Genomic DNA, 25,187 nt, shown 5'->3' on the forward strand with positions numbered 1-25,187 from the left:
TCAATCTGGAGGCGACTCAATAGATTTCAAGAATTAAAATACAAACTTCCCCAAAACACTAATATAGATGATAAAAAGCCTTAAAATTAAAAACACACTGTGTGCCAAAGTTGACTTTTAAGGTAGCATTATGAAGTTTAGAATACATTTTTCCACAGAAACGGTAGGAGATTGGCAATGCAGTCTATTTAACTTAAATGTATTATAAAGTAAAAATACTATGAATTTAACTCTATAATAAAAAATAATTTAGAGTAATATACCAGGATCCCTTGCTAACCAATTCATCTGGTTCCTGAGTTTCAGAAAGTGGATAACAAGGGTTCAGATTTCCAATGGTTTATCTAAAAACACACACCCATCTATGTGATTCCTGCATACGGATGTGTATAACAAGAAATACCTACACTTGGTAGTCCAAACATCTAAATATTAAACCACTGTAAACAATGATAACAAAGGAAGCACACTTATTTAAAAAGAGGATAAGAATGTCTATAATGGACAGCTTCCACATGCCTTTTCAAAAGCTCTACACTTTGATAGCACTGTTGTAACTTTCCTTCAAAATGTATGGCTATCTTTATCCTTGCACAGATACAGATTTATTACTACAATTAATGTTAACCCTCTTAAGCCTGCAACTTTGATTAGAAGCCTTTTTTTTTTAATTCAAAAAAGCAAAGAAAAGGGGGAAGAATATACCTAAGAAAGCTGGAGAAGTTAGGACATTTGGGATGACAAAGGGCAACATCAACGTGCGCCTGTGTGTGAGAAAAAGACTGAGTTCCAAAGAGGATATAAAGTACAAGAGCTATCAGAATTAGAAGAACAAATGGAATGAGGTATAAACAACAGGGTATTAAATTAATTAGTTAACTATCACAGATCTACAACGTAATACTGCCCTGCGATGAAGAATGATGATCCAGAACTCTGTACATCCAAATGATACACTAGTGAACAAAATCCATAGGCACAAAAAGCTGTATACACTGTATATACAGTATGTACTACTTTAATAAAAGAACAAACATCCATACACATATTATAAATTTATATAAAATGGTAAAGATTATCTGTGGGTCATGGGGCTAGGAGTAATTTTTTTCTTTTTGATTTATTTGTATTTTCTAATTTCCAAAAACAAACATGTGTTACTTGTATGCTAAGGAAATACTAGTCTAAAAATAAAATATATGAACTTATTTCATTAGGACATGCTGCCCTTGATATAATACACTAATTTCTGATGGAACATTAACACATACATATACAACTACACATAAATAAACAAAAGCTGGGAAAGCAAGATGCTCTTTAGAGTTACAAGTTGCAACTTGGGTTATCACAAGGCAATTAAGTACAATGCTGACTTATGATCTGAATGAGGACATCAGGTAAAAATATTTAACACAGTGTTAAACTATGATAAAACCAGAAATGAGTAAAGTTGAGAGAGAAAAAAAGCTCTTCGCCATAAGAATAATAAAACACTAGAATAGGCACATTTTGGAGTCTCCATCCTAAAAGTCATGTTCTGCATGGATGTTATTCATCTGACTGAATGATGTGTCATAGACACTTTCAGTTCTATAATTCATAACTCAATTATCCAGCTCAACAGTATTTAAAAAAAAAAAAAAAGAATGAGAAGAAAACTTTTGATTGCTCCTGCCACCACTATCATTCCCTCAACTCAAAGATTTATTCGTACATGATACCCTAGGTCTTTGCAGGATGGAAAGTACCAGAGAAGAATAGAAGGTAACAGTTAGCACATGAAACTGAACAGGTATGAAATTCAGAAATAATTATATGAAAATCAAAGTAGAAAATGTATACTAGCACTGCCCATTTTGTGAAAGAGCTGTACTATAAAATTTCAAATGTCTACAAAAATGTTCTTTCCTAGTGCTCTACATTTCCAAGCAAGCAATAAAAAAACTAAACTATATCACAGCAATTATAGCATAGATCAAAATCTTCCACCAGAATTTATGCTAGAGTGTTTGGAAGAGGAGGCTATAATAAATAACAAATAGTATTAAAACTCTGAACACACACGGCAGGATATCTCAGAGTGACAACCTGAGTTCCAGGCTACCTATATCATAAGCAACAGGAGATATTTATTTCATTGAACCCCCTTAAGTCCTCTTTAAGAATAAGTCAGGGCACATGATTGTTTAAAACAACAAAAATTAAATTTTACCATTAAGCCAAAAACAAGCTTTGTTTTCTACTTTGATCAGTGTACTAAAAGTTTTTAAAATATTATATAATAACAAATAATTTTTTGGATCATTTTATTTATTTAAAAATATTTTCTAATTAAATGAGATCACAAATTCAGTTTACTATAAAGTTAGTAAAGAACAACCATTTTTCATTTGTAAAATGGATAGAAGATGAAAAATTTTAAATAAAATTTAAAGAAACATTACCTTCAAATAAACTGAGGTCTCTTCGTAGCCGTGGTCCATAAAGCCCTTCTAAAATACTCTCAAAACCTGTGTTATTAAAGAGAGAAAAGTATATTAACTACTAAAAAAGCTTAATTTTACAATAATCAAAAACCATAAACTCTATATGAATCACATAATTATAAATTTAACATACTCTGAGGTGTCATTTTTCCTTCAGATGAATTAAGTTGAACTAGGCAATACATACAACACAGGAAGAAGTCACAGGATGACTACCAGGAATTACATGATTGTAAAAAATGTAAATATTCAAATGTAAATATTTACTTCTAAAACAAGTAAAACAACTTTGTCATTTAGAAATATTCCCAGGTTAAAATAATGGGCAGATTTCTTTTGCAATGATTTTGTAGAGAGGAAAAAGATAATTAGAAGAGACATGTATTACAATCCTGTTTATGCTGATTACAAAAAATGGTAACTTTAAAAAAAGTAGCATCTTTAACCTCAATTTTAAACGTGAGTAAATGAGTGTCAATGGGGAGAAATTCTTGCTGTGAAAAGTATGATATATAAAATTTAAACCTACTTGTAAAAATTAAAACACAACAATTTTGCCTTGTTTTAAGGGAAAAAATTACTGAAAATCTTATTAAGTTAAAACTCTAGTTCATGAACTCTGAGTATTCTACTTTCTGGATAAACTAATTTTAAGATTTTATAATTTTCTTTTTGAAGTCTGCATCGTATTTGGTATTAAGCAGGTTATTGATAAACCACAAGGCATCCTGGAAAATGACCAGGATGGCAAAATAACTGGGAAACTAAGAAAAGGCACTAATTTAAGGATGCTTAAATTACGAAGGAAAAAAACTAAAGGAAGCATGACAGACCTGAAAAATGAAAGATGAAGTAGACTTTCTCAGTAGTATTTCTAAATTGTAAAAGAGTAGAAATACAGCTGTAGAAATGTTTCATAAATCGTAAAATGCTTTTAAAAAACATCTAGAAACCTCTATACTCAAAATGCATGTTAAAATCAATGGTGTGTCCGTAGAAAAGTGACATTTTTTAATTTAGTAGAACATGAAGAAATGACGCAACTTACAACTGATGATGTCTTCAATTTGACAAAGTAACGTAGCTATCATGGTACTTGGTAAATACGTACTGAATAAAATCTCTGTTAAATGATTCAGTACTAGTTCCCATGAGTAGAAATTTCAGGCAGAAAAGTGAATGAACTCCCACCAGAGGATGTTTTCAAGAATGCTACAGAAGAGACTTACTATTAAGATAAAGACTCAGACTGAACAAGCCCCAAAACTCTATTACCAAGATATTCTAACTCCATTTTGCTATGATCAATTTACTCCAAAAATAATATTGCAAACAACTATTTCAGGAGGTTATTCTGTGGTATTTTGGACAAAATGTACAGCCCCTCCCTAAGTAAGCCGACTGAATTTAAACAATGCATATTTCCTAGATTTAAGCCTGAAAAGAAAGCAAAAAGGGACTTGCATTTTTGTTCTATTGGGTTTCTCAACTCTTCACTAGATGAGACCGAGGTCTCACATACAGTCTGTTAAGATTTATCCATACTGCATAGCGTTGTGCTATTGTAAATGATATCTTTATTTAAAACTTTTTGTTTCTTGTAGGCAATATATAAACATCAAACACAACTGATGTTTGTATATTGATTTTGCATCTAACAACATTGCTAAACTCTGTAATAATTGACCTGGAAATGCTTTACATACATAAATATATCATTTGTAGATAATGGTAATTTTGTTCCTTTCTAATCCTGATTGCTTTCTTTTTTCTTGCTCTTGCCTTATTGCCTTAACTAGGACCTCAATTATGATGTTGAAAATTGGTGGGGATAGTGGGCATCTTATAGATGGGGCAACTTATACCCAATCTAAATGGAAAAGCATTCAAGTTTCATCATTAAATATGTTTGCTGTATTCTTTAAGAGAAATACTCTTATCACATTAAGGAAGTTCATTCTATGTTTAGCTTGCTAGGGGGGCTTTCCTGCCATGCATATGTACTGAATTTTACCAAATCAATCAGTTTGTTTATATTTGATTTACAATATTGTATTTCAGGTGTACAACACAGTAATTCAATATTTTTACAGACTACACTCCATACAAAGCTAATATAACATACCGACTATATTCCCTGTGCTGTAGATGATAACTTGTAACTTCATACCTCGCAGTCGGCACCTCTCAATCCCCTGCACACACTTTGCTCACCTTCCCACCCCTCTTCCCTCTGGTGACTACTAGTTTGTTCTCTGGAAGTCTGTTTCTGTTTTGTTGTATTTGTTCATTTGCTTTATTTTTCAGATTTCATTTATAAGTGAAAACATACAGTATTCTTCTCACTCTGTCTGACTTATTTCATGAAGCATAACACCTTCCAGGTCCATCCATGTTGTCACAAGTGGCAAAATTTCTTATTTTCTTTTTTTATGGCTGAGTACCAAATTCATTTTGAATTTGAATTTATTGAAATAACCAAGTTATTTTTCTCTCTTAAATCTCTTAATACAGTGATACAGTGAATTACATTGAATATTAAACCAAACTTCTTTCATTCCTGGGAAAACCCAACATTATCATGAGACATTTGCTAGGTTTCTTATCTTGATTAGTCCTTTCAAATTTCAGCATCTATGTTCACTAATGAGACTGGTCTGTACATTTCCTTTGTGCTTAAGTTTTTAATATCAAAAAATGAGTGGCAATGTCCTTTCTTCTTCTATTCTCTGGGAAAATATTAGGAAATGTAGGATGCCCTGCTCGAACATTTTAAAAGAACATGCCAGGGATGCCAAATGGGAATAAAGTCTTTCTGAAGTGCTTACTACTGATCAAATTTATTTAACCGTTAAAGGATTTTTCACATATTCTATTTCTTACGTTAGTCATAGTTTTCTGGGAACTATTCTATCTAATGCCAACAGTATCAGCAGTCATGTCCTTTTTGCTTTTCACTCCATACTTTGGTTATTTATGATTTCTCTTTCTTCTCAGTCAAGCTCAGTAAAAGTTTCCCTCTCTCTCCCTCTTCTATTTAGATTTAAAAAGAATCCTTTTTTGATTCCTTGATCTTCTCTATTGCATGTTTGTTTTCTTATCCATTAATTCCTGTTCCTGCTTTTATTACTTCTTGCCCTCTATTTTATTTTGCCCTTATTTTTTTCTTCCTGAAATGGATGTTTAGCTCAGTAACTTTTAGTCTTTCTTCTTTTCTAACATATGCATTTAAAGTTATTGATTTCCATCTAATAAACTGCATTCCCCAACTTTTGATATGCCATATTTTCTCATCATTCAATCAAAATATTTCCTAACTTCCATCATGACTTCTTTTTGGATTCACGGTTTTTAGAAGCATATCTCTCAATTTCCAAATATATATGGGTAGTCTACCTTTTTTTTTATAGATTTCTAACTTAATTACAATGTAATAAAAGAAAATGCTCAACATGATTTCAATCTTGAAATTTTCTGAGACTGTCTTTATGGCTGATACACAATTTTTGAAAATTCTCTACGTATGCCTGAAAAGAATATGTACTCTAAAGTTGCTGGATGTAGCACTGTGCTCTTAACCATCCTTATACACTTTTGGTTTATTAATGTCTTTTTTTTCCCATCAATTGTTGAGAAAAGTAAGCAAAATCCTCTGAAACTGTGGCTTTGTCTATTTCTCTTTACTTTGAAATTTTCCTTTATAAGTTTTTGAGGCTACATTATTAAGTGCTTATGATTTTATAATTGTTATATCATCCTGGTGAATAGAACTTTATATAATTGTGAAGCAAACCTTTTTATTTCAAGCAATGATTTTTGCATTCGACTATATGGTCTTATGTTACATACCTATAAAACATTTTTTGTTATTGTTTCCATAAGGTCTTTTTCAATTATTTGTTTACAACCTTTCTGTATTATTAAATACCATGGAATCTTTTTTAAGACACTGTGACATTTTTTCAAAATTTAGTGATTTAAATTTGAAAGAGTTTATATGCGGGTTTAAATTCCTTACCTGTTTTTGTTTTACATGTATCGAGCTTCTACTACTCTCCTTTCTTGCAAACTGTGGAATTCACTGAATATATACTGTTTAATTTTGTTTCTTCTCCATCAATATGAAAATTATGCCCTCTATTTCTATTCTTTTTGAGGTTATCTCAGAAATTAGGATATAGATCTAACATTAATCAAAATCTTTACCCACCCTTCCACAACTTAGAATCGCTTCCTATTTAGGCTATTGCTCTATATACTTCACTAAACATTATCTTCTTTTATGTCTGCACACACATTTACCATGGTCTCTGCTCTTCATTACTTCACATACCTCAGAGCACTCCTCTAAGAAACCCTGCTTTCTGCCTAAAGTATCTCCTTTAGTGAATATCTGTTGCTTTTCACATCCTTCCTAAGACTCTAATCGAAAAGATTTAAGTTCTCATAATATACTTCATGCTGCTCTCTCTCCTATATTTTACATTTCTCTTTTCTTAACTGCATTTAGTTCATTTCTTCTACTATATATATTCTACTTCACAAATTCCCTCTATTGCATAATCAGCTGCGAAACACATCCTCTGATTTTTTTAAGTCAATTTTAGAGATAAAATCGTCATACAACACCATGTACCCATTTTTAAAATAAAGTTCATTAAATTTTGACAAATGCATACTTTCATGTAACTAAGAACATAAGCACAGAACATTTCTATCAACTCAAATAGTATCTTTGTGCCATCTGAGTAAATTTCCTGGAACAACCCAAAGCCCAAAGAAACACTAATCTATTTTCTGTCATTATAAATTAGACTTGTCTTTTCTATGATTGCATATAAATGGAATCAGAGCATATACAGAGCATATACTGTGTCTAGAAGCATACACTGCTTTTGCTCAGCAACCTGTTAATGAGATTTATCTATGCTGTTGCATGTATCAACAGTACTTTTAGTTTCTGAGGTGTAGCCCCTTACATGGATATAAGAAAGTTGTTTATCAAGTCTTATATTGATGGACATTTAAGTTGTGTGAAAGTCTCTGTGAATTTATATTATCATTTCTCTTGAATAAATGTTATTGCTGGGTTGAGTGGTAAGATTGTTTTGATTTGTTGTCAACATTTTAAGGAACTGAACAGCTGTTCTGCAAAGTGGCTTTACACTTTTACATTCCCAACAGTAACATGTAATAGATTCAGTTGCACCACATCATTACCAGCATTATCAATCTTTCTAACTTTAGCCATCTATGGGTATGTAACAGTGGTTATAATTTGCAATTTCTTGATGACTAATGATTTTAAGCATCCTTTCTACTGAAATGTCTTTATTTTGTTATAACTGGATTACGCTTGCTTCATAAAGCAAACTGGGCAACTAACCATCCTTGTCTGTGTTCTCAATTTGTGTACAGTAATATTTATGCACCAGCCGTAAACCAGGCATGGAGCTTTCTTTATGGTGAGGTTTTAAATTATGAATCCAGTTTTTTAAAATCAATGGAAAACTATTCAAGTTATCTATTTCTTAATTGATCAGTTTTGGCTATTTGTATCTTATAGTATTTGTTTACATAAAGTTGTTCAAATAATTTTCCTACTGCCCTTTTAAGTCTGTACAATCTGCAGTGATATCCCTCCTTCATGCTCAGTATCAGTTTAATTATCTCCTCTACTTCTTTATTGATCACTCTGGCCAAAATTTTAGCAATTTTGTTGATCTTTTCAAAATACCATTTTTGGTCTAAATAATTTTATTGTCCATCCTTTAATATGTTTTTTATATCTGCCCTACCTTTATTATGTTCTTCCTTATAATTATTTCTTGTTCCATTTGCACTTATTTTTCTGAGTTTTTAAGGTGAAAGCTTAGAAAACTGATATGTGACCTTTGTCCTTTTCTAATAAAAGCATTTAAAGCTATAAATTTTTCTCTATTCACTACTTTAACTCCATCTCGTAAGTTCTGATAAACTGACTTTTCATTTTCATTCAGTTCAAAATGTTTGTAATCTCCCTTATTTTGTCTTGTTATGTGCCTAGGTTATAAATGTGCTGTTTATTTTCCAAATACTTGGGAATTTTCCAGAAATCTGTTACTGAATCACAACTGAATTCCTTGTGATCATAAAACATGCTTTGTTAGGTTGCAATCATTTTTAAATCTGTTGAGATTTTATTTACAGGTGGCATATGCTCTACTATGTTGGTGAATATTCCATGTATACTTGAAAAGAATGTGTATTTGCAGTTACTAGGTGGAGTGTACTCTGTCATTTAGGCCTAGCTGATAAAGTGTTCTTTAAGTCTTCTATATTTCTACTGGTTTTCTGTCTTATCTTTCTTCTATAAGTTCTGTCAGTTTTTGCTTCATGTATTTTGAATCTCTGCCATTAGCTGCATATATATTTTTATACTATGTCTCCTTTGTGAATTAATCTCATCATCATTAAAAAACGCTCCTCTTTATCTTTGTTCTAAAGTCCTATTCTTTAGCCTGAAGTCTACTGTGTCCAATGTTACATCAGACACAGCAACTTATTTATTTATTTATTTATTTATTTATTTGCTGAGCTGGGTCTCTGCTGCTGCGCACAGGCTTTTCTCTAGTTGCGGCGAGTGGGGGCTACTCTTTGTTGTGCTGCGCAGGCTCCTCATTGCTGTGGCTGCTCCTGTTGTGGAGCATGGGCTCTAGGCGCATGGGCTTCAGTAGTTGCAGCACATGGGCTCAAGAGCTGTGGTTCACGGGCTCTAGAGTGCAGGCTCAATAGTTGTGGCGCACAGGCTTAGTTGCTCCACGGCATGTGGGATCTTCCTGGAGCAGGGATCGAACCCGTGTCCCCTGCACTGGCAGGCGGATTCCTAACCACTGTGCCACCAGGGAAGTCCTCACCCCCCCCCACGCCAACTTTTTTATGATTAGCATTTTTTTAACACAGTTGACCTCTGACCAATGTGAGTTTGAACTGTGTGGGTTCACTCATGTGGATTTTTTCCAGTAGTTAACACTATAGCACTAAATGATCTGCAGATGGTTAAATCCACAGATGCTGAGCACAGATATGCAGGAACCACGGATAGCACAGGGCCGACTCTTAAGTTACAAGCAGATTTTCAACTGTGTGGAGGGACGACATCCCTAACCCACTTGTTGTTCAAGGGCCAACTGTACATGTTTTTCCATCCTTTAACTTTTAACATAAGTCTTCATATTTACATTGAGTTTCTTGTGGAAAACATACAGTTGATATTTACATAGTGTAAATATCTGCTTTTTAATTGAAGTGTTCAGATGATTAATTTTAATGTAATTATCAATATGCTTGGGTTTATATCTGCCATCTTGTTACATGTTTTCTATTTGCTGCATCTGTTATATGTTCCTTCCCTCCACTCTCACCTCCCTCAATATTCTTTTGGATTGAATAAGGATTTTTTTCATTATTTTTTCCTACTATTTGCTATTATTAGCTCAACCTCTTTTTAGTTTTTCAGTGCTTGCTACTATGGGGCTTATAATGTTCATTTTAACTTCTCAGTCTACCTTCAAGTATTATAGTATGACTTAATAAGCAACGATAGGAGCAGTATATATCCATACTCCACCCCCATTACTGTGCCATGGTTACACATTTCACATCCATATCTGTTATAAATCCCACAATACATTATTTTTACTCTAAAAGATAAATTATTTTAAAGAAATTTTCAACAGGAGATTGTCTCTCTTACATTTACCCACATATTTATAATTTCTGTAACCTTTTTTTCCTTTGTGTAGACCTTATGTCTAAACAATTTCCTCCGTTATTTATTGTACTAAAAGCTTGCTAGTAATGAATGCTTTCAGTTATTGTTTTTCTGGGGGAAAAAAAAATCATTCCGTCTTCATTAAAAAAAAAATGTGTTAGGTATACGATTCTAGGTTGACAGCTTTTGATGCCAGTACTTTAAAAACGTCCTTCCCTTGTCTAACGGTTTGCAAAGTTCCTGACTGTCCGCAGTCTTTCTTCTCTTCGTTCCTCTGAACGCAATGTGTCTTATTCTCTGGCCGCTTTCCAGATCTTCTCTTTATCGCTGACTGTGAGCAATCTGACCATGATGTGCCCTGGGTGGCGTTCTACTTGGGGTAAGCATGCTGAGCTCCCTGGACCTGTGCAGGGTAACAGCTGTTATCAACTTTCGGAAAATCTTGGCAATTATTTCTTCCAATAGTTTTCCCCTGGCCTCTTTTTGCTCTGGGATTCCCATTACATATTATTAGACCACTTGATATTGTTCCATAAGTCACTAAGGCACCTTCTTCCCTAGGTCTTTTTCTACCTGTTTATTTTGGGTAGTTTCTGTTGCTATGTTTCAATTCACTGATCTTTTCTTCCACAGCGTCTAGTTTGCAGACAGGAAATCAAACGTTTAAGATATATAATTTGAAGAATTCTGACACATGCATATACCTATAAAACCATTACCACAATAACAACAACAACAAAAAAACACACAAACTCTTGCAACATTTCCAAAAGCATGCTGTACTCGTTTTTAACCCATCACTCCCTCTACTTAGAACCCTAGGCAAACACTATAGATTAGTTTACATTTTCTAGAATTTCATGAAGATAGAAACTTACAGTACATATTTCATCTTTTTTTTGCCTGACCGTTTTTATGCAGCGGAATGATTTTGAGGTTTATCCACACTGTCACTTGTATCATTGTTATTTTATTTTCTAGGATACTCTATGGTATGGAATTATCCAGTCAGATGTCAGTGGATATTTTCATTTTTCTTGCATATATAATTAATAGTGAAATGGATGGGTTATATGATAGGTTTATGTTTAGCTTTTTTAAATTAATTTATTCTTTTAATTGAAGTACAGTTGATTTACAATGTTGTGTTAATTTCTGCTCCACAGCAAAGTGATTCCATTATACAGATATATACATTCCTTTTTATATTCTTTTCCATTATGGTTTATCCCAGGATACTGAATATAGTTCCCTGTGCTGTACAGTAGGACCTTGTTGTTTATGTAATCACATATACGTAATTGTTTGCATCTACTAACCCCAAACTCCCAGTCCATCCCTCCCCCATTCCACTCCTCCCTGGCAACCACAAGTTGTTTAGCTTTTCAAGAAATTAAAATGTTTTCAACAGGTATTATATCATTTTATGCAAAAATCCTCAACAAAATATTAGCAAACTGAATCCAACAACACATGAAAAAGATCATATATCACAATCAAGTTAGATTCATCCCAGGGCCAGAGGGATGGTTCAACATACACAAATCAAGCAATGTGATAGACCACATCAACAAGAGACAAAAACCACATGATCATCTCAATAGATGCAGAAAAAGCATTTGATAAAATTAAACATCTATTCATGATAAAAAATCTCACCAAAGTGGGTACAGAGGGAACATACCTCAACATATTAAAAGCTATTTATGACAAGCCCACAGGTAACATAATACTCAAAGGTGAAAAGCTGAAAGCCTTCCTGCTAAAATCCAGAATGAGACAAAGATGCCCACTCTTCTCACAACTTCTATTCAACACAGTATTGGGAGTCCTAGCCACAGCAATCAGACAAGAAAAAGAAATAAAAAGTATACAAATTGGAAGAAGTAAAATTATCATTATATGCAGATGACATGACACTATATATAGAAAACCCTTGGACTTCCTAGGTGGCGCAGTGGGTAAGAATCCGCCTGCCAATGCAGGGGACATGGGTTCGATCTGTGCACCAGGAAGATACCACATGCTGCTGTGCAACTAAGCCCGTGAGTCACAACTATTGAGCCCATGTGCCGCAACTACTGAAGCCCATGCGCCTGGAGCATGTGCTCTGCAACAAGAGAGGCCACCGCAATGAGAAGCCCGTGCACCATAAGGAAGAGTAGCCCCCACTCGCCGCAAGTAGAGAAAGCCCGTGTGCAGCAACGAAGACCAATACAGCCAATAAAATAAATAAATAAATAAATAAATTTATATAAAAAAAAAGAAAAGAAAACCTTGAAGACTCTACATAGAAACTACTAGAACTGATAAAGGAATTCAGCAAGGTAGCAGGATACAGGATTAACATACAGAAATCTATTGCATTTCTTTACACTAATAATGAAATACCAGAAAGAGAAAGTTTAAAAAAAAAATCCCTTTTAAAATCACATAAAAGAAATAAAGTACTTAGGAATAAACCTGATCAAGGAGGTGAAAGACATATGCTGAGAACTATAAAGCACTGATAAAGGAAAATGAATATGATTCAAGGAAATGGAATGATATTCCATGCTTCTGAACTGGAAGAATAAGTATAGTTAAAATGGTCATACCACCTACCCAAAGCAACCTACAGATTTAACGCGACCCCTATCAAATTATGCACGATATTTTCCACAGATCTAAAACACATAACCTAAAATGTGTATGGAACCATAAAAGACCCAGAATTGCCTAAGCAATCCTGAGGGAAAAGAATAAAAGCTTGGAGGCATAACCCTCCCAGATTTCAGACAATACTACAAAGCTATAGTAATCAAAACAGCATGGTACTGGCACAAAAACAGACATATAGAACAATGGAACAGAACAGGGAGCCCAGAAATAAACCCACACCCCACAGTCAATTAATCTTCAACAAAGGAGGCAAGTATACAATGGAGAAAAGACAGTCTCTTCAGCAAGTAGTGTTGGGAAAGCGGAACAGCTGCATGTAAATCAATGAAGTTAGAACACTCCTTCACACCATACATAAAAATAAACCCCACATGGCTTACAGACTTAAATAGAAGACCAGACACCATAAAATCCCTAGAAGAGAACACAGGCAAAACATTTCTGATGTAAATTACAGCAATGTTTTCTTAGGTCATTCTGCCAAGGGAACAGAAAAATAAAAAGCAAAAATAAACAAATGAGACCTAAAAAATACTTATAAGCTTTTGCACAGAAAAGGAAACCATAAACCAAACTAAAACACAACTTATGGAGTGGGAGAAAATATTTGCAAATGATGCGACTGACAAGGGCTTAATTTCCAAAATATACAAACAGCTCAAACGACTCAATAACAAAAAAACAAACAACCCAATCAAAAACTGGGCAAAAGAACTAAACAGAAATTTCTCCAAATAAGACATACAGATGGCCAACAGGCACATGAAAAGATGTTCCGTATCACCAATCATTAGAGAATTGTGAATCAAAACTACAGTGAGGTTATCACCTCACACCAGTCTGAATGGCCATCATCAAAAAGTCTACAAATAAATGCTGGAGAGGGTGTGGAGAAAAGGGAACCTTCTTGCCCTGTTGGTAGGAATGTAAGTTGGTACAGCCACTATGGAAAACAGTATGGGGGTTCCTTAAAAAAACTAAAAATAGAGCCACTATATGAGCCAGCAATCCCACTCCTGGGCATCTATCTGGAAAAGATGAAAACTCTAATTCAAAAAGACACACGCCCCCCAGTGTTCACAGCAGCACTATTTACAACAGGCAAGACATGGAAGCAACCTATATATATACATGTATACACATATATACATACACACAGACACATATACATACAGTGGAACATTAGCCATTTGCAGCACATGGATGGATCTACAGTTTATCATACTATGTCAAGTAAGTTATACAAGAGAAAGACAAATATATGATACCATTCATATGTAGAATCTAAAAACGAATACAAGTGAACTTTACAAAACAGAAACACTCACAAACATAGGAGAAAAACTTACAGTTACCAAAAGGGAAAGGGAGGGAGGGATAAATTAGGAGTTTGGGATTAGCAGATACAAACTATTATATAGTAAATAAACAACAAAGTCTTACTGTACAGCACAGGGAACTAGATTCAATATCTTGTAATAAACTATAATGGAAAAGAATATGAAAAACAACATATATGTATAACTGAGTCACTTTGCTATGCAAGAGAAACTAATACAATGCTGTAAATTAACTTCACATTGTACAGATCGCCAGCCATGTCCAGATGGTACATTGCAGCTTCCCATCCCCAACATCGCTTGATGTGGTCAACTGCGTGTTTTTCTTTTACTTTTTTTTTCAACCATTCTAATGGCTTAAAACCTTTCTAATGTCATGACACCTCACTGTGATTTTTATCTACATTTCTCTGATGATTAGTGATGTTGACCATCTTTTTACATGCTTACTGCCATTCATGTATCTCTGTTCAAATATTTTACAAAATTTTTTAATTGGGTTGTTTGACCTCTTATCATTGAGTGGTAAGAGCATTTTTGTTTTGTTTTTAAATATTTTCTGGATACAATCCTTTTGTCTGATATATACGTTGTAGCTATTTCCTCCCAGTCTATGGCCTGCCTTTTTGTTTTCCTAATGGTGTCTTCCAGGGAATAAAATTTAATTTTGATGAAGGTCAATTCACCCATTTTCTCCTTTATGGTTATTGTTTTTGGGCTCTAAGAAACTGCCTTTACACCAAGGCTGCAAAGCTTTTCTCTTAAAAGTTTTAGAAATTTAAGTTTTACATTTAGGGCTATGGTCTATTTTCATTATTTTTTGTGAATAGTGTGATAGAGCTGATGTTCTTTTTCTCTATATTGATATCTATTTAACCCAGCACCATTTGCTGAAGCATTTCTTTCCTTTTTACATTCTCCATTTTCCTCTTCATTATGTTCACGCTATCTTTTAATCCTTGAGTATACTTAGGAAATTTTAATAGTTTTCACATCCTTGTCTGCTAATTCTATTAATTCTGGTTCTAATTCTATTGACTGATGATGAGCTAAATTTTCCTGCCTTTTTTTGCATGTCAAGTAATGTTATTTGGATGCCAGACATGATGAATTTTATATTATGAGTGCTTTTTCTTTTTCCCCCCTGAAGAGTATCACACTTGGTTCATTTGAGAAATTAAGTTGTTTAAAGATCATTTTGAGGCTTTGAAAAAAGGCTTTAAGTACAGAAGCAGAAAAGCCTTTCCACTACTACCTTTAGCCTTCTTGGATCCCCACTGAGTACCTCTCGTATTCCATGATTGTTCTGATTCTGACTGGCTGGAACCTAAATGGTTGCCAGCCCTGTGTACGTTCTGAAAACTGTTCAAATTACAGCCCACTGCAACTGTCCTTTCCTAAAGGTGTTATTTATCAGGCCTTGTAGAATGTCATCCTACATACACATGCACTGACTCTCAGCCAAAGACTCACAGGCACCCTATGCTGGTTTCTTGGGTTCTTTCTCCATGTAGCTCTCTCCTTTCCAGTACTATGCTCCACAAATTCCAGCCACTTACACACAATGCCGTGAAGGTTGATTTTTGTTTTCTCAAGTCAGTGAGATCACTTTTTGGGTCAATCCTGCCTGTGATACAGTCTGGAAACTACCTCCAGGCAAAAAGCTGGAGTGATCATTAGTTTCCTTTTCCTCAGAGACCACAGTCCTGTGCTGCCTGTCTTCCAATGTCTGAAAAAATTTTTTTAAATAAAGACTCCAGTTTCCTAGCTGTCTATAATGGAGGATAAGTCCAAACCCTCTTACTTCCCCATAGTCAGAGGTAGAAGTTCTGACTTGCTATTTCAGTAATTTTAGCTAAGCAAGTTTTATAATGTTCTTTTTCAAATATTTAACATCTTAGTCACAGTTCCCCATTTCTTAAAGATACGTAGGTCTGTCATTCCTCTAAACATGGTAAGAACAGTCTTTTAAAAAATTAGTATCTGATCATTCCAGTATCAAATTGTATGGGCTGGTTCTGCTGTCTGATGGATCTTGCTCTTCTGGCTTTGTTTCTTTGTGCACTTCATTCAGTACTTACTAGCTTTCACAATCAAAAGCTTAAAAACTCCCTAAGGCCTAGGATGGATGTGTCCTCCTCCAGAGATGCTTATTGTTTGCTTCCAGAAAGCATCCAAGGGCAGTGTCAGCTAGAAACCATCTTGTGGTAAACAGAATGGTGAATGGCTGCACAGAGGTATCCATGTTCCAACAGCCAGTATCCATAAATGTCATGCTACATGGCAGGAAGGAATTAAGGTTGCAAATATTATTAAGGTTCCTAATCGCTCACCTTAAAATAAGATTAACATGGTAGACACCATATAATCACAAGGATCTTTAAATTGGGAAGAAGGAGGCAAAAGAATCAGAATGAAAGATGGCATTATGAGAATGACTCAACCGGCCACTGCTGGTTTTGAAGATGGAAGGGACCACAAGGCATGGAATGCTGGCAATCTTTAAGTCAGAAGATGCAAGAAAACGGATTCTGCTCTGGAGCCTTCCAAAGAAACACAGCCATGCCAACAACATGATTTTAGCCCACTGAAGCCCATCTCAGGCTTCTGACCTCCAGAACTGTAAGATAATAAATTAACGCTGTCTTAAGCCATAGAATCTGTGTTAATTTATCACAACAGCAACAGGAAACTAATATACACTTGTCTGAGTCCATTCAGGCTGTTATAACAAAATACCAGAGACTGAGTGGCCTATAAACAACAAACATTTATTTCTCACAGTTCTGGAGGCTGGAAGTCCAAGATTGGGCTGCAAGCACAGTCAGATTCTAGTGAAAGCTCTCTTCTAAGTCACAGAATGCCAACTTCTTTCTGTGTCCTCACACAGTGGAAGGGGCAAGCTAGCTCGCTGGGGCCTCTTTTATAAGGGCAGTCATCCCTAACATGAGGGCTCCACCCTTATGACCTAATCACTTCCTGAAGGTCCCACCTCCTAATACCACCACTTTGGCCATTAGGTTTCCAACCTAGGAATTCTGGAGAGACACAACATTCAGACCACGACAACACTTCAACCAATTTCATGGCCTGAAGTTCTTCGACTGACTCAGGGTACAGATCTCCCAGAAGGTCAGTCTGTGAAAAGTTCAATCTCAGATATTTTTCTCCCTTTACTTTTTCCTTTTCCTGCTTTGATCATCGAGCAACCTCCTGGATCTGCAGGTAAAAAAGATAATATAGGTCTGGTTGCTTTTACCTTCAAGGCACGGTCCTCTGAAGTCCCAGCTTAGTTTGGACAGGACACACAAGGATATCTGCCTTGAACAAGTTATAGGACTTGAATTCTGATCCTCTTGCCTAGTCAGCCAGGAAGGCACAAATAAAACAAATGACTTCGAGCTTAAGCAGTTTTTGACCTCTTATTTTCTTCTTACTTCTAACATTAGCCTGTGTATTCCCAACTATCTTTTCAGCTCTTAAAAAAATTTTTTTCATGTAGCATTTTCCGTTGTTTTCAGCAGAAGGATTGATCCAGATAACTTAGATCACCCTTACCAAAACCCCAAACTCCAAGTTCATTCTGTTTGATTATAATATAAAGGTCATTTATATAAACACATGCAATTTATCCATTTCTCTATTGAGAGCTGTGTGACTTTTCACTGTCTTTTGTTATTACAAACAGAGCTGCATTAGAAATCTTTATAAATGTGTGATCCTGTTCAAGTGATAGACTTTCTTTTGGGTAGAAATCTGTAAGCGGAATAATTGGCACTAAAGTATGAACATTTTCAACTTTACTAGATACTGTATTATATGGTTGAATCATTGTACAATTCTAACAGTAATGTTTAACAGTTCCTGTTCCCCACAGATACTCACCAGAACTTGGTATTATCATACTTTATGTTTTTCAAACAAATGAAAATAAAATCACTTATTTTAATTTGCATTCCCTACTTATTACTAAAATTTAGCATATTTTGAAATGTTCTATTTTTAGATTACCCTTTTGCCACTTTTCAACTGAACGTGTGGCTTTTCAAAAATTCAGTTAGTTTTAGTATTCTTGATAATAATTACCAATTTCACAAATTGTACTCCTCCCCCCCCCCCATTTATGGCTTGATTTTTCCTTTTGTTTTCTTATAATAGAAGTTTTGCAGGCAGCTTTTTGAGGTACAGTTAATTTACAATATTTTTTTCAGAGGCTTTTTTTTGGGAGGGCTTTGTTTTGTTGTAATGTAGCATAAACAAACTTTTTTTGTATCTTGTGTTATGGTTTGTACATTTTTTTCACGTATAAAAAATTTTTTGAAAGTCATAGATAATTACTCTACATGTATGTATAAGATTTCGAAGTTTTACTTTACAAACGTAGCTCTTTAACCCATCAGAATTCATTTTTATGAAGAGTCTAATATAGAAATTTAATTTTATCCCAAGCACCATTCCATCTCAATTGATTAGTAAGGCTATCTTGATGTCCCATGAAATCCTCACATGTTAAGTCTGGATTTTTTTTTTTATTAATACTTTATTAAGATATAATTTCCTACCATAAAATTCACTCATTGTGAGTATACCATTCAATGACTTTAACACATACAGAGATGTACAATCACCACCATTCTCTAACTTTAGAACATTCTATCACCTCCAAAAGAAACCTTCTGCCCATTTAGAGTCTCCTCATTCCTACTCCCAACCCCAGGTACTGATTAATCCACTTTCTGTCTCTATAAATTTGCCTTTTTTGGATATTTCAAATAAATAATACCATGTAATATGTGCACTTTCGTGTCTGGCTTCTCTCACTGAGTATAATGTCTGTGATGTTCACATACTGGTATCTCATCACATGTGCATACCCATTTGACAGCTGATGGAACTGTGGGTTGTTTCCACTTCTGGCTTACTGTCAGTAATGCTGCTGTGGACATTGTGGACATATATTACCATTTCTTTTGGATAGGTACACAAAGAAATGAAATCTTTGGGTCATATGGTATTTTTATGTTTAACATTCTAAGAAGCTGCCAAACTGTTTTCCAAAGTAGCTGGACCATTTTATATTCCCACCACCCATTTCTCCACAATCTTACTAACACTTGTCTTTTCAATTATAGCCATTTTAGTGAGTATGAAGCAGTATCTCATTTCCCTAGTGACTAATGATATTGAACATCTTATTATGCTTATTGGTAATTCACAGATGTTCTTCAGTGAAATTTCTATTCAAATCCTTTGCTTATTTTTTAGTTGAGGTCATTTGTCTTCTCATTACTGAGCTATAAAAGTTCATATGAATATAGGTCCCTTTCAGACATATGATCTATCTGCAAATATTTCCTACAAGTCTGTGGGTTGTCTTTTCATCTTCCTGATGATGCCTTCTGAAGCACAAAGGTTTATAACTTTGATTAAGTCCAATTTATCAAGTTTTTTTTGTGGATCTGTTTTTAGGCTCTCCATTGACCTGTTTGTCTTGTCTGCTCCTAAGTGAATACCACAATGTGTGAAGGATTACTATTTTATTTTATTATTATTTATTTATTTATTTTATTGGCTGTGTTGGGTCTTCGTTGCTGCACACGGGCTTTCTCTAGTTGCGGCGTGCAGGGGCTACTCTTCATTGTGGTGCTCGGGCTTCTCATCGTGGTGGCCTCTCATTGCAGAGCGTGGGCTTCAGCAGTTGTGGCGCATGGGCTCAATGGTTGTGCCTTACGGGCTCTAGAGCGCAGGCTCAATAGTTGTGATGTACGGGCTTAGTTGCTCCGCGGCATATGGGATCTTCCTGGGGCAGGGATCGAACCCGTGTCCCCTGCATTGGCAGGCGGATTCTTACCCACGGCATCACCTAGGAAGTATAATCCCAAGGATTACTATTTTATGATTTTAAAAAATATTTTTAATACCACTCAATGATTTTCTTAACAAAGGTCCAACATATTTATTGGAGTTACTCTTGCTTATAGTTTTTATGGCCAACTAAAAATGTTAACTTAAAAAAAAACTTGTTTCTTTTTGGAATACATGGATGTGGCTAATTTATATCTGGTAAACTTGCTAAACCCTTCTAATAGTTTTAATAATATGTCTATAGATTCTCGTACATTTTTATATACAACCACCTGTGGGAAGTCACAATTGTAATTCCTTTCTGAAATCACTGTGCTCCAAGCCCCCTCCCTAATTTAATTGTTTTGACTAAGGCCTCCAGTTAATGTTGAACAGAACTGGTAATACCCTAAAGTACATACACAAGAAGAGAGGTGAGAATTACAGCACACTTCACATTCAAAACTATGCAACCCAGAACAATGGAATGACACCTTTAAAGTGCAGAAAGAAACTATCAACTTGGAATTCTATACTCAATAAATATATCCTTCAAAAATGAAGGTGAAATAAAGACATTTCAGACAGACAAAAACTGAGGGATCAATTATCAGAAGACTTGCACTACAAGAAATGTGAAAGGAAATTCTTCAGGCAGAAAAATATGTTCCCACTCAGACATTTAGATTTACAGAAAGAAATGAAGAGTCCCCCAAAAGGGTTAAGATGAAAGAAAATATAAAAGAAATTTTCCCATTTGGGGACCTAACCCAACTTGAAAGCTTTTGCACAGCAAACCACAAACAAAATGAAAAGACAACCTACAGAGTGGGAGAAAATATTTGCCAATGATGTGTCTGGCAAGGGCTTAATTTCCAAAATATAAAAACAACTCATACAACTTAATAACAAAAAAACAAACAACCCAATCAAAAAAATGGGCAGAAGACCTAAATAGACAATTCTCCAAAGACACACAAGTACCCAATACAACCTGGAAAGCTATGCATGCTACATCTTAGCAGGTACTTTAGCACCTTCAGAAGTCAATTTTTCTAGGCTGATTCAGTGAGGTACATAAATATAGTTTTGCTTTTGTTTATAGTTCCAAGTCAACTGATTTTCTTGTTTAGTGATGAGATATAGAGCAATGCTGAGCTAAAAAAGAAACTCTGCTAGGAAAGAGATCCAGTAAAGGCACTATTTCCATTACCCAAACTCTACCCAGTAACATTTCTGGGAGGAATAACACAAAAACAAAAACTAAGTGACCACTTTAGTTACTTAAACCTTGTTTCCCTTTTTGGTCTAAAGCTCATATGGTGTTCTGTGAGAATTTCTTCTCCTTTTCAATATATAAAAATCACTTTTCATCTTGTAATACAAGTCACCTGCACAAAAACATAGGGCTATTAGCTGAAAGAATTCCAGTTTAAAAAAAGAAAAGAAAAACAAACAAACAAGGAAAACAGTACAGAGGATCCTTAAAAAACTAAAAATAAGGCTACCATATGATTCAGCTATCCCACTCCTGGGCATATAACCAGAAAAGATGAAAACTCTAACTCGAAAAGACACATGCCCCCAGTGTTCATAGCAGCACTATTTACAATAGCCAGGACATGGAAGCAACTTAAGTGTCCATCAACAGATGAAAGGATAAAGAAGATGTGGTGTACACACACACACACACACACACACACACACACACACACACACACACACAGAAATATTACTCAGTCATAAAAAAGAATGAAATATTGGCATCTGCAGCACATGCATGGGCCTAGAGACTATCATAAGTAAGTCAGAAAGAGAAAGACAAATATCGCATGGCATTGTTTATATGCAGAATCTAAAAATACAGAAGAATTTAATTACAAAACAGAAACAGACTCAAAGACATAGAAAACAAACTCAGGGCAAGGGAAAAGGGGAAGGATAAATTAGGAGTATGGGATTAACAGATACACTACTATACATAAAATAAACAACAAGGATTTACTGTATAGGACAGGAAACTATATTCAACATCTTATAATAATCTATAATGGAAAAGAATCTGAATATATACCTACATATATATACACACACACATATATATCTGAATTACTTTGCTGTACACCTGAAACTAACACAATATTGTAAACTATACTTCAATTACAAAAAAAAAAAAGACATTTCCCCAGTTTTAATTGCTCTAAAAGATAAATGACTAAAATAAAAATAGTAGCAATACTGGTTAATAGCATATGTAAAATTTTTTGCAAACAATGAATTTAATTTAGAATTTGTATCTAGAAAATACAAAGAACTCTTAACAAACCAAATTAAAAAAAAAAAAAAAAAGTAACAAATATGGACACATCACCAAAGACAAATGGCTAGAAAATTAGCAAACGAAAAGGTATTCAACATCATTTATCATTGATATGCAAATTAAAATAACAACCAAACATCACTACAACCTATCAGAATGGCTAAAAAGAAACTGCTAATACCACATACTGGTAAGGATGCACAGCAACTGGGTTTCTCATAAATTATAGGAAGGAATGCCAAGCGGCACAATAACCTTGGAAAACAATTTGACAGTTTCTAATTAGCTACATACATAAAACCACACACTCCAACAATCCCATCCTAGATATTTAACCAACAGAAATGAAAACTACATTTATACAAATACCTGTACACAAATGTTTGTAGAGTTTCATTCACAAATTATCCAATGTCCTTCAACTGCTGAGTGGATAAACTGTGATACAAGGGAATGCTATGCAGCATAAGGAATAAACTACTGAGACCAGCAACAACATGGATAGACCTGAAATGCATGTTGTTACATGAAGGAAGATGGACTCAAAAGAACATACTGTATAGGATTCCATTTATATAACACTATAAAATCAAAATCAGAACAATGGTTGCTAGTGCCTGAGGAGGGGTAAGGAGATGCCTACCAAAGAGTATAAAAGAACTTCTGGGGATGGTGACACTGTCCTATATCGTGAATGCTGAAGAGTTAGTTATCCAACTGTTAAGTGTGTCGGAACTTACAGAACTACACTCTGTAAATTATACCTAAATAAGCCTCGCCAATGGGACTTCCTTGGCAGTCCAGTGGTTAGGACTCCACACCTCCACTGCTGGGGGCATAGGTTCAATCCCTGGTCAGGGAATTAGGATCCTGTAAGCCACGTGGCATAGCTTAAAAAAACAAAAACAAAAACCCTTGCCAAAAATTTTAAATACGGCATAACATGATTTCTGAAGCAGACAAAAGTGAAAGTCATTACTGAGAACTAGATGAACTGTGAGGTTAGACAGCTTGACGGGTTACCCTTGTGAAAAATAAAGTCAACATAAATGATGTCAGGGTTTAGAGTAAAGGCGGAAGCCTGAAAATTAGATGTCACACTCATCAATGAGTGTGGAAAGGTAACTTAGCTTTCTGCATGCTCATGGCATACTAAAAATCCCAAGATCTTCCAAAATAAAGACTCTTTTGAACAGAAGTAGAACAGTGATTTGGAAGCAAAAGTATGATACAAGTACACACAGAAAAACTATTTTCAAAAAAAGCTTTTGAGACTAAAAGGATGAGAAAGCAAATATTAGGTGGGCCAAAGGGTTTGGTTTTTTTCGAAAGATGGTTCTAGAGCACTTAAATGTCTTTTAACTTCATTCAAAACAGTTTTGTTTGATTGTATGTGACAGCTGTCATATCAGGGTGCATTTAAAAAAAGACATCAAAATCCGTAAATTTCTGTGTAGCCATTTTAATATTGAAGATGGAAGAAAAAAAGCAACATTTTGGGCATATTATGCTTTATTTCAAAAAGGTAAAAACGCAACTGAAATGCACAAAAAGATGTGTGCAGTGTCTGGAGAAGGTGCTGTGACTGACGGAACGTGTCAGAAGTGGTCTGCGAGGTTCCATGCTGGAGCTTTCTCGCTGGATGAGGCGCGACAGTCAAGCAGACCAGTTGCAGCTGACAGCGATCAACATGAAACAATCATGAGAACAATGTTACACCACGTGGGAGACAACTGACATACTCAAAATATCCAAATCAAGTGCTGAAGATCATGTGCACTGGCTTGGTCAAGTTAATCGCTTTCATGTTTGGGTTCCATGTAAGTTAAGCGAAAAAAAACCTCTTGACCATATTTCCACATACGATTCTCTACTGAAACCTAATGAAAACTTCCGTTTTTAAAACAAATTGTGACGGGTGATGAAAAGCGGATACTGTACAACAACATGGAATGGAAGCGATCATGGGGCAAGCGAAGTGAACCACCACCAACCACACCAAAGGCCGGTCTTCCTCCAAAGAAGGTGATGTTGTGGTTATGATGGGACTGGAAGGGAGTCCTCTATTATGAGCTCCTTCCAGAAAACCAAGCGATTCATTCCAACAAGTCCTGCTCCCAGTTAGACCAACTGAAAGCAGCACTCCACGAAAAGCGTCCAGAATTAGTCAACAGAAAATGCATAATCTTCCATCAGGATAACGCAAGACCACATGTTTCATTGATGACCAGGCAAAAACTGTTACAGCTTGGCTGGGAAATTCTGATTCATCCGCTGTATTCACCAGACACTGCACCTTTGGATTTCCAATTATTTCGGTCTTTACAGAATTCTCTTAATGGAAAAAACTTCAATTCCCTGGAAGACTGTAAAAGGCACCTGGAACAGTTCTTTGCTCAAAAAGATAAAAAGTTTTGGGAAGATGGAATTATGAAGTTGCCTGAAAAATGCAGAAGATAGGGGAACAAAACGGTGAATATGTTGCTCAATAAAGTCCTTGGTGAAAATGGAATTATGATCCTAATCCCTTCCCTGATAGGTGGAATCTGCTTCTATATGTATAGTCCATCCTCTGTTCTGGCCCGGTGTTCTTACCCTGTCTCAACTCTATTCCTCAAACACTCTACTCATTCCTTTTCTTTTTTCCTCTACAGGCTTCTACTTCTTGTTCTTCTCCATTCCTTCTTTTGTCTACTAAAGCCCAGGTCTTCTGATAAAGCATCCCTAATTAAACTATTCCTCATTAATATCTGTTTGTCTTTAAATGCCTGTTGTACTTA

General features: G+C 35.0%; 1 protein-coding gene across 11 annotated transcripts in view; it reads right to left on the minus strand.

The window, feature by feature from the left end:
- The window catches only part of LCORL (ligand dependent nuclear receptor corepressor like), a 179,003-nt gene that overhangs the window by 127,740 nt on the left and 26,076 nt on the right, over positions 1 to 25,187 (minus strand). For all 11 annotated transcript variants that reach the window (XM_057726706.1, XM_057726710.1, XM_057726699.1 and 8 more), the window contains exon 2: positions 2,448 to 2,513. In XM_057726706.1, coding sequence (XP_057582689.1) covers positions 2,448 to 2,513 — 66 coding nt within the window. The remainder of the gene's footprint in view (positions 1 to 2,447; positions 2,514 to 25,187) is intronic.

This window comes from Hippopotamus amphibius, chromosome 3 (genome assembly GCF_030028045.1).
Source record: "Hippopotamus amphibius kiboko isolate mHipAmp2 chromosome 3, mHipAmp2.hap2, whole genome shotgun sequence".
In the NCBI taxonomy this organism is placed as follows: domain Eukaryota; kingdom Metazoa; phylum Chordata; class Mammalia; order Artiodactyla; family Hippopotamidae; genus Hippopotamus; species Hippopotamus amphibius.